Raw genomic sequence first — 10,942 nt, 5'->3', positions numbered from 1 at the left:
AAAAGCAATATACAATTGATGATTTCATGCAATTTGTCTACGTTTCCAGCAATAAGTTGAATTAATGTACAATAAAACCACATTTGAAGCAATCAAATGTGGAAGAAAGATTCCCCAAGTGAATTGCATAATGAATTTACCGGCTCTGGTTCGTTCTTTCTGCCACAATGCATTAAGCAACTTCAGTCTCTCTTCATAACCAATGGCAGAAGTTTTTGCATTGTTGAGTACCTGCTCTTCTGTACCGTGAGATTCGGAACTTTCCGGACCTGGAGGTAACTGGCTTTCACTGGGCGCGCTTTCAGAACTTTCCTTATCATCCTTGGGGGGAGGATCATCTGGATCTTCCTTTTTCTGATTTTTGTCTCTCTGACTACCCCCGGAGCCATCCTTCGATATGCCCCGTACCAAGTCTGGCCGAGGTTCTACCCCAACTCGCCTCAGGTGTAGCTGAGATCCGATGGTTACGTTAGTCCTCGTTCATCACACTCAGATAATAGTAGGCAAGCAGCAAAAGCCTTTTAAAAGTAAAGAAAACATGGACATACTATACACCTGGAGATGTAAGTTGACTTCATCTGAGCGTGAAAGAAATGGGAAATCACCTCCCGTTTTCAAGTAAGCTCGCCTTGCTCCAGGATACCTTTCACTCAGTTGATCTTTCAGTTCTTGAGGAGTTGCACAATAATCGTTTGTCTGCAAAAAGACAGCATGCAACCATTTTCAGAAAAACCAAACAAAAATCGTAGGGCAAGATCAAAAGAAAAACAAGGCAAAAGGAGAACTAGAAGTAAGGTTACACAAGTTATTATATTCCAATCAAGCAGCGATTTGAAAACAAATGCACTTTCACCATATGCTGCATCAGATGCACTTGATTTCCTCCCCTGATCATTAATAGAACTCGGGACTTTCTCATGTATTAGAAAATTTTAAAAATTTAATTCGTACAGTTTCCAAGTTGAACTGCTAAATTCAAGCTTCCACAGGTGCAACATAAGCTGCAGTTCTATGATATATCTATGTAGAGGAATATTTTCCACAACAGACAACACCTGGCAGGAAATAGGGAAGGGATAGATGAAAGGTCTCAGCCACTAAATGTTTTATTTGGTTGCCATTGTATCGTTGTTGTTCATATTTTCTTTAACAAAATGCACTATCCAAATCTACTGGGGTTAAGTGGATTTGACAAATGCAACAACCTCAATAACCCAAAGAAGCATACTCTTATATTCATGGGCACACAGTTTATGGTGGTTATAATAAGAGTGAACCCACGCATATTTATGCAGCACACAGTTCCAAGTGCACAAAGCTTCAAAATAAAGGGACGAAATCCAAATACTCATTTACCATCTACGGCTGAGATATATCAAAAAAATGTTTGATCTCTATATGTGGGAGTATTATAAGTCCAAAGGTACTCAATAGGCGCACACATGTAAAGTAAGTTTTTGTTGACATACATCCATTACGGTGATAAATGAATCTGAAAGCAGAAGTGAACCAACTGTAGCAACATCAACTGTCAAAGTCAACCTGGATGCCAAATCTTCTCTAGAGAGCGTTTCAACCTGAACGAATTAACATACAAGGAGGTTAGGAAAGTGAATACATTCCTTTAAACGGCAAAGTAGATAGAGACAGGAAGTTAGAAATGAATTCGCCTACAGACACAAGGAAAAAAAAAGTATCGTTCTTAGTAAAGAAGGGAAAATTTGGAAATAACTGTGAAAATAGGTATATCGGAATCAAGGGAGACTTTTTATCAGAAAGCTACTCAGAATAGTAAGAGCATCTCATGCAGATAAGGCAGTATGCACCTAAACAAGGAAAGAAATTACAAGCAACAAGAACTATTTAATGTGGAAATCATTCAGCTGGGGCCACAATCTTAGGAAATAAATTTCAGCACAGTAAGTAAACCATGAACTATACATTCACATCCTCACCAACAGGTTGCAGCTTCAAAGCACCCAAACTAGAAGGTGTGGAAGAAGGTTTCAACCTCGAAGCTGTAGTGTACATGTATTACAACAGTAAACGTGCTATATTCCTAGGCGGCTTCCACAATATCAAATTACTTCCCACCGGAAAGCACCAAGACAGCAAAACAAAAAAAAAACCATATCACACCTCTGAAATCGACTTTATTGAAAACAAAATTTGGCCCGGAAACAGAGATGTACAAGAATTTTGAAAATACAACTGATTTACGACAAAAAGTAATATGTTCAAACAAGTCACATTTATTAAATGCTAGTTTGCTTCAGAGATGATACATGGCTCAAAAGAACAAGCAATTTGGGCCAGCAACATCTATACCTGAGAAACAACAAAGTCAACGGAATCTGCAATAAATGGTTCATGAGGACCGTCACGGATTCCAGTTAAGACGTATCGCTTCAGCAAAAAAGAAGGTGTCCAACTAACACTGCAGGAAGAAACAAAAAAGTCAAGACTTTTTCGTTGCATAATTAACAAACAAACAGTTGCAAAAGGCATACTTGCAACTACAATGATAAAGAGCACAAGAAATTAATTCACATTGAAACATATACTTAAGCATATACTTGCATAAGATTTCCTACATTTTAAGGAAGAAAAGGCCAAAAACAAAACAGATAATTTGACAGAGATACTAATCAAAATAGCACATTTATGCTTCTGTTCATGGTCTTTTTAATTATAGTTCATATACAGGACATTTATTTACGCAACTTAAATTTTACATTCATTCCTGAACAACACATTGCCATCCAATCAAATAGATGATATAGACTTTCTAAAACAAGTTACACATTGTAATTCTAAATCTATCAATGAGAGGCAGAAGTGACACAAATTAATCTGAAATCAGAGCGATATTATGAATATCAGTAACTTAATTGTTTTAACTCATAATGATCATATAAAAATGAGAACATACACAGGAGCCCAAGGCATTGCAGCGGCAAAACTGCGCGTATCCAAAAATGTGTTTGAGAGTATCAATGATTTAACCCTCCTTGGACGATGCTGAGCAAAAAGTTGTGCTAGGAAGCCTCCCAGGGAGGTACCATAAAGATGTATCTGTTAGATATAGAATCATCAGTCTACTCATAAAAACCTATCATCAAAACCAATGATAAAGAAAGGGATATGTGAAATATGTAGACACGCATTATAACATTCCAAAATCCAATGTCCAACAGCAAATACTACAGTTAGTTACTCCTCAATAGCACAAAAAACTTCTTCATGAGGTCAACACATGGAAAGGGTCATGCTATTTAGAGCCCCAGGCTAGAGTGTTTTTTTTTTATATAAATATTTTATGGTGAGCCCCAGTCCAGTTGATTCACAAGTAAATATTCAGTCACATCACAAGTTCTGTATGTTTCAATGACGAACATTTCAAGTTCCATATTATTTACTTTGACGTTAACACATTTCTACTGTTTTCTTTCATCGTGGATGGGCAGGAAATACATAAGAAATCCCGACGAATTTGATGAAAGGGTATGCAAATGTTTTTCAATGGTTTTCCTTTCCATCAGTAGTCTTTTTTGGCCGTATTTTTTTCTCCTTGGAATAGAATATATGTTGTGGGATAACAAACAAGATAAAGCAAGTCAAACCTTGGCATGTTCAGGAACAGCCTTGAATACATCAAAAGACTTAGTTCAGCTCAAAGTCTACCTGCAAAGCCCATAAGAGACACTGAACTTGATCCTAATTGCCACAACTCACGGCAAGTCTGGCCCTAAAATAGGCCTGCATATGAACCCATATTTCATTCTAATGAGACAAAACTGGCGGCCGAGATTTTGTCGCCAATTTAATATTGTTCCTTTTTCAACCTTTGTGTTTTACATCTTCTTTTCCTTTTTTTCCCCTTTGTGTTTCACATCTTCTTTCTTTCAGCGAGCAGACACAGAGGTGTCACTATCAGCAAAAGATGGAAGTTTATAAAGGGGAGATAAGCAAAAGGAGATTTGGAACCAAAACTGCATCTTCCTGTTCATAAGGTTTTACTCTCTAGGTTAAGTGGCATCTAACTATATAGACAATGGACTAATGTGATGAAACAAAATGGCGAATTTTTTTGAAAAGAACAGCATAATCCAATAAATATAGGTAACTACACAAAAACATAAGTGCAACCAAAAAGTTCCAAGAAAAGAGCCAAATTTGAATGTTTAAGCTAGTTTTGCAAGAATGTCGGGAGTTTTTACACAGAGAACAACATGTATATGAAGTTAAAGGGGCAAATTTTGAAAATAAAAAATAAAATACGATAAACATGACAAGGAAATTCAGTAATTGAAGGCCTCACATGGTGAACGTCAATAGCATCCAAGAACTTTTCAAATGCTTCAACCCACTCATGATGATTCCATACACGTGGAATGTCAATGGAAATCACCCGATACCCCTGAAATTGTGAGTTATCAGAACTTCAAAAGGAGGTCTAATTTAGGGTGACAAACCAAGCGTTTTATCCACTAGAAGCTGCCAATATGAACGTCCAAGTGATTAGCATCAAAGGCAACAACATCTAGAAGCAACCATTATTGTTGAAATATTATTACGGTGTACGCATGTTCAATCTATCAGTACCATAAACTCAATAAGTGTGCATCCTTGGTATTTTCCATCTAGGCCTAAATCTAAAAAAGTAACTTACAGAAAATTGTTCGATCAGTTAATGCCAAAACAAATAGTTTTGGGACGCACAAATATTAATGTGCATCAGATAGCACATTCAACTGTAAAATTGAACACAGAGTACTCAGCTAATAAAATTTCAAAATCAATTTGTCATCTGCAAAATATAATTCATTCAACAGAAAAGAATTCATTAATTTTTGGACCAGTTTTCAGCATTAAAAAGGCACACACAAAGCAACTTAAAAGAGCAAATCGAAAGCAATATAATCAAATACATATTGTCATCCATTAAGATGGGAAGAGAAGTCATTTGGCTCAAAAGGATTACGGAGTTTTAATCACATATATAGAATTTACGAACTGGTCACACAATAGGTCTAATGTCCCATGTACAGCCTGGCTAAAATTGACAGGGAGTAATTGCAAAATGTGGCAAAATCATGACAACAAAAGTAGGATTGCATCATTATAGCTTAAGGACATTCATTTAACAAGCAACGATAATTATTAATAAACCATCCAGAACAATGACTAACAGCAAAATTTAATTCTGCAAGATACGCCATTACTGTTTCAAGTATATACTTCCTAATTAACATCACAACCATATACAATGCACTTTGGAGTTCAGACCCTAAGAAGCATAAGAACTCAGAAGAAAATCATGAACATGTTTTGCTATTTACATTTTAGCCAAGAAAAAAAAATAAAAATCCATCTTGGTACCTTCATGGACAATGACATGATCTGTTTATAGTAAACCTCAGCTGTCCCCGCTATTGCAGGAAGACAAATAAGTGGAGGAACCACCTTGGGACCAAAATCATAATACCGCCATTGTTTTGTGCCAATCTGCGAAAAATAGGGAAGGAAGTTCCTCCATGAGAAGTATCGTAAAATCAGGTGACGTACTAGCAAGATGAAGCGAAGTAAAACAACATGGACTGATCAAGAGACTGGGGGACCTTAGGGTGATTGTCATTTGATCAACAATCTAATGACCAAAGACAACAAATTCACACACTCAGAAAATCATGAATTATTGCTCAAACGGGGGGAAAAGATATTCAAATTTGAAAAAAGTGAATTTGACTGAGCTATTCCAATTCTTCAACTAAAAAGTACGAAATGTAAAAGAAATAGAAAATGAGAAGAAGCCCCTACAACAGGGAATTGAAGTAACAGTGTCATCATTGTTTCAATGACACAAGTGAAACTATAGAAGAATTCATCCACATAGAGTAGAAACACCCAAAAAAAATCTATATTTCAGACTGCATTCAAGAAGACTAGATTTGAAGTTCAGGAAGACCCTTCCCTCCAATCCTAGAATTCAAAGTCACCTTCACTGAATTTTACATAGATAATTATTTTAACCCAACTCAAATTCAATCACTGCAAATAGTCTTCTGATAATGCGACTAACCTAGGTTATAAATAAATTTGACAAAGACACATCACCAACAAGAAATGAGGATATAAGATTAACCCCAAATCAAGTTCAACTAGAAACACCAACAAGATGAAAATATTTGGGTGAAGTTGAATAAAAAATAGAGGTAGAGCAAAGAAACTGAAACCAAATCAAACATAAAGGTGGTCAAGAACTTGAGAAATTCAGTTGAAGGCAGTCAATAGCAAGATCAGAATACCCAGTAACAAGTGCAAACTGAAAAAGAGAGTCCCTTTATCGCAAATCAACATCGAACCGAAATTTTATTTATAAACCCACCCACCATATTTTCATTTTTGCACCTTTACAAGATTGACCCGGCACAGAAAAGCTACATAGCTTCAATAAAGGCACGATCTGGTATCGAAATCAAAACGAAACCGTGCAACAAGGCTCCAAAAGACGAAAGATAAAAGAAATTATGAGAATTAAGGATAAGCGTACAGGAATCTTGTGCAGAGGAACCTGGGACTTGAAGTATACGTAATCTCCGGGCGCCGAGAAGACGCCTTTCATTGCTGATTTCTGGTGCGCCGATTCACACCCCCATCTCACGACAAGAACATCTCCTACGAGGCTACGATCAATCAGTCGCTGAAATCGTCAATTTTCCTCTAATTTTCCTTTTATGTATTTTATTGCAGTATAATTATTGCGTATATCTGTGTATTGGTTGGTTGTCGTTTATAATAAATTTTATTTAATTTTTTATTTGTTCAAATTGAAGAAAGATCACGTGCTTCGCCGTTAACTGTCAAATTCCACCGTAACTTCTTCAACTGCTCGTCAACGTTTTGTTTTGCTCACAGTGAGTCCTGACAGACAGACTGCCAGAGAGCTCTAGAGAGATTAATTGAGCGGTGGCTCGATTGTCAATCGATTGTATTTTACATATCTTGTATTGTAGGCATTATTTTTTTTTGAATAAAAAAAATAATAATTAAATACTCATAATAACCATTCGAACCGACGAAATTAGTATATTATCCGTGAACGTATTGAACAATATAATAGAGAAGTAAAGATTGTAAATAGTGAGAATTCTTGATCTCTCTCAATTCAAAAATCCAGGATTGGAATTGATGTCCTTTCATTGATTCCTCCTAAATTGCATTGATTTATCTGCCGGATTTCATTTCAATTGGATTTTGGTTATTCACCATGTCGAGGATCCCTGCTAAGCATCCATTGCTGAATGGTTAAAGCACCCAACTCATAATTGACGAATTTATAGGTGTACTCAAAGTTCGATTCAAATAAGAAATAAATTCCTCAATGATATTTTAGACACAAAAAGAGCTCTTGAGAGGTGCACTTTAGAGTAATTTCCATCCCCTTTGGTTCCATCCCATCCATGTTCTAAAGATTTTTTTAAAGTAAAAAAAAATCATTTTATGTATGAAATGAAATTTTAATATGCAAACCCATAATTGTTTTTTTTTTTTGGGCTGTGATGTGCATATTATTATACAACTTTTTGTTTGTGTTTTTAAATTGAATTGATGTTTTGTTTATCTAAATAAGATCAGATTTTGTATAAATTATATTTTTGTGCCTTTTCAAACTCTTTATGCTCAACAGCTGCTCAACCCATGCTCGAGCGTAGATGTGACAATATTGGCCAGCAACTAGCGCTCAATAGATGCTCAACAAGGCGTTCAACAGCTGCTCGAAAGAATAAAATCCGAGAATTAGAAGTTTGACTTGTTTTAAGGGTTTACTTTGAGGTTACGTGCTTTATTATTATTGAAGGAAACCCTAGGAGGTTGGAGAGAGTTAAAACATATATAAATACCTCATAACAAGTCAAAAAGAGAGATCTTTGGAGGTTGACGGGAGAGAAAGAAGAAGAAGGGATTTCGCAATCGGGTTCCATCATTCTTGTGTTTTCTTTCTTAGATTTCCATGGATTCGATTAGTTTTATTTTCTTTTGTTTTGTCGCCTAAGTAGATAAACCTTTTGCAAGGGGGACGATGTAACCTCTTTGATTGTGCTTAATGAATTTGGTTTGATTAATTTTTAGTTTCTTTTTGCTATGCCAAGTGTTGATTGTTGTGCTTAATTGATGATTGAACTGTGATGCTTAGCTACCATCTAGGTTTGATTATTCTGATACAATTCGTAGTAGAGACGCCATGCTCGGATTGGGAATAGCTTCTTGCAATTTAACACCATGAGTGCCTAGACATAGATGCCATATGCTAGGATTCATGTGATCGTTACATAAGTTGTCATAGATCCAATTGCGTTCTTGTTTGTTAAACTAGTCTAGACGCCATGGATAGTTGCAAATTAAGAATAGACGTAGTAATAAGTTAGACGCCATGACTACTACATAAATCAGGGGGACTTGGCCTTTGACATGCATAAAGGAATTGATAATTGACAACTAAAGGATTTAAGCATAATAGAGATGGTGAAATCGGAACCCTAGCTCACCCACTTGTTTGTTCTTTGCATGCTTCTTATAATTTCTCTTTTAATTTCATAATTTTTCAATCATAAATAATCTTTTTTTTTTATTTGGTGATGTCCTATAGTGAATTTTGGAATTATGATAGATTAATACTCAATCCTCGTGGATTCGACACTCGTATTTGCTATACTATACTACTATTGATTCGTGCACTTGCGAGTATAAATTGAGTTTTGAATTGCTATAATTTTAGAGGTTCGAAAATCTCGCATCAGGCTGGCTTTACAGTGATTGATTATTAGCATGTTTGGTACAGTTTATTTTGGAGTTCGTAGAAAATGTCGTACTAAACACTTAAAAACGTTAATTTTAAATTAGTTTATAAGTTCCAAAACTCTCAAAAAAACGTTTCAAAGATACTACAAGCTAGATTGTCAAAATCAGGATCTTAAACAATGTAAGAACTCCATGTGTCTTAAGAAAATCTAGCCTAAACAATGTGTCAGAGGAAAACAATCAAAACATCCAACCCAAACAATGTGCCCAAGCAACCAAAGAGTGTTTCAGATTCTATGCAGAAAAAGTGAAGTGAGTAAGCCCTAACATGCCTTATATAGATACTCCCCTAAACACCAAAATCCTATATATGACCAATCAATAACATTCTGCTTAAAAACTACCATTTGAAATACATGAATACAAGATTTCACATCATAATATATATATTCAGCCATTTCCTTAGCAGTTTACTAAACTGCCAACTCAAACTAATCGTAAGTTCGTAACTAAGCAAATCATGGGCTCAGATGGATTAGAACCTAACCACATCGCATTGCAGATCCATGATCACAATGCCAGGCTAAGAAGGCAAGTGGCCAGAAATGTCAGGCTAATCTGGGATATATAAACAAAGCCAAGCAAAACCTTCATCTCCTCTAGTGGAATGTTAAGATTTTTTTTAATTGCCAAAACATCAAATGGTTCAATCACAAAGGGTTATGGATCCTAATTAACCATGTTGCATTCCAAGTAGCCAACAATCCAAAATATGAGAATAAGAAACCTGGAATGCAAAACATGACCTCAGTTTCCCAAAGCTCTCTGCAGACCATAAGTTGCTTCTGAAAGTCCTATAAAACATGTCCAACCAAAACGTAGAGAGATATGATCGATATCAGACTGCAGGAAGATGTGCATGATAGTATTGTAGATATTCATTTTCTATCATTCTGACCCTTGTAAGAAAATAATGCTTCTATCAAAAACAACCGTTAAGGACAGACATTTAAACTGCTTATACTTTGATTCCAGACAAAAATTATTCAAGTAAGCCACCACATAGGAAATTAGTTATGCAACACGTATATCTCTTGATTAAGAGGCATGGAAAGTTTCAACCTTTTGTGTCAAAGGAGTTCTGGGCTGTAATCTCTGTTGAGTTTCTTGTTGGCGTCATCCTTGATCTGGGATTTCAGCTGAGAATTTCTCCGTCAACTAAGGCCGAATGTTTGGCGTTGGTTTTCTATCATTTAGTAAGAAAACTAAAAAGCATAGTCGAAGGTAGCATTGCCGAACACCCAAGACTTGGTCTACCAACACACATGATCTAATCTAAAACGAATCATATAAAATACAAACAAGGAAGGGGAGAAAATTTCTCTAGAATAAATGCATCACATCACATGCTGCATATATGACACTATATATACTGATAACCAAGCATATATATAAATCAGAAAGAAAATTAAAAACAACCAGGGAAATGCACACATTGACCTTCAACCTTCGTAGCTCACCAGAATAAACATCATAAACTTAGCTCAAATCAAAGGCAGAAGGGTCAAATTTAGAAGTAATCCAACTACGGCTATTAATATCATCTAATTTATTGAGGTAGCTTCATGCATGGTGAATAAAAGAGGTTCACAATCAACAAATATTTGTGATCCATCAACCACTTCATGTACAAAACCTAGACTAGTGATAAGATCCTAATCAATGAATAAACCAATTCCTTGTAGGTCGTAATCCTCCTTATATTGGCGTGGGTGAACTCCACATCCCATTACTTGGCAATGGCAGCACCTTCTTCCTAGCCTTCGCCTTTAACTGGCACTGGTGTTGTATTCACCAAATTGAAAATCCTCAACTGTGCTGGCCTCAACTGTAATATTTTTTATTTTGAAATTGGGTGCCGGGGCTCCAACTGTAATAACAATTTAAGATAAAAAAAAAAATTTATTTATTTTGAAAAAAATTATAGATGTGTAGTTTATGATCTAACGAATCCAACGATATATTTTTGTTCAAAACAAAAATCATATGCTAGATGAAAAATGCTTAACAATTTTAGATCGTCGGATATAAACTTAAAACATTCGGTGTCTGGATCAAGATAAATTTGATTTTTGTTTCA

At 35.7% G+C, this 10,942-nt stretch overlaps 1 protein-coding gene across 2 annotated transcripts; it reads right to left on the bottom strand.

The window, feature by feature from the left end:
- Nucleotides 1-4: 4 nt before the first annotated feature.
- On the bottom strand, nucleotides 5-6,769 carry LOC119980502 (maspardin-like; the record flags this gene model as incomplete). 2 transcript variants are annotated; one of them, XM_038823215.1, is given in 8 exon segments in its annotated part: nucleotides 5-450; nucleotides 556-696; nucleotides 1,470-1,577; nucleotides 2,329-2,437; nucleotides 2,933-3,075; nucleotides 4,322-4,420; nucleotides 5,383-5,508; nucleotides 6,554-6,769. In XM_038823215.1, coding segments are annotated over 8 exon segments (1,224 nt in total). In that variant the 5' UTR covers nucleotides 6,626-6,769.
- Between the last annotated feature and the right edge of the window lie 4,173 nt (nucleotides 6,770-10,942).

Source organism: Tripterygium wilfordii, chromosome 16 (genome assembly GCF_013401445.1).
Source record: "Tripterygium wilfordii isolate XIE 37 chromosome 16, ASM1340144v1, whole genome shotgun sequence".
Classification (NCBI taxonomy): Eukaryota; Viridiplantae; Streptophyta; class Magnoliopsida; order Celastrales; family Celastraceae; genus Tripterygium; species Tripterygium wilfordii.
Note: the sequence above shows the minus strand (reverse complement) of the source record. Positions and strands in the feature narration are given on the sequence as shown.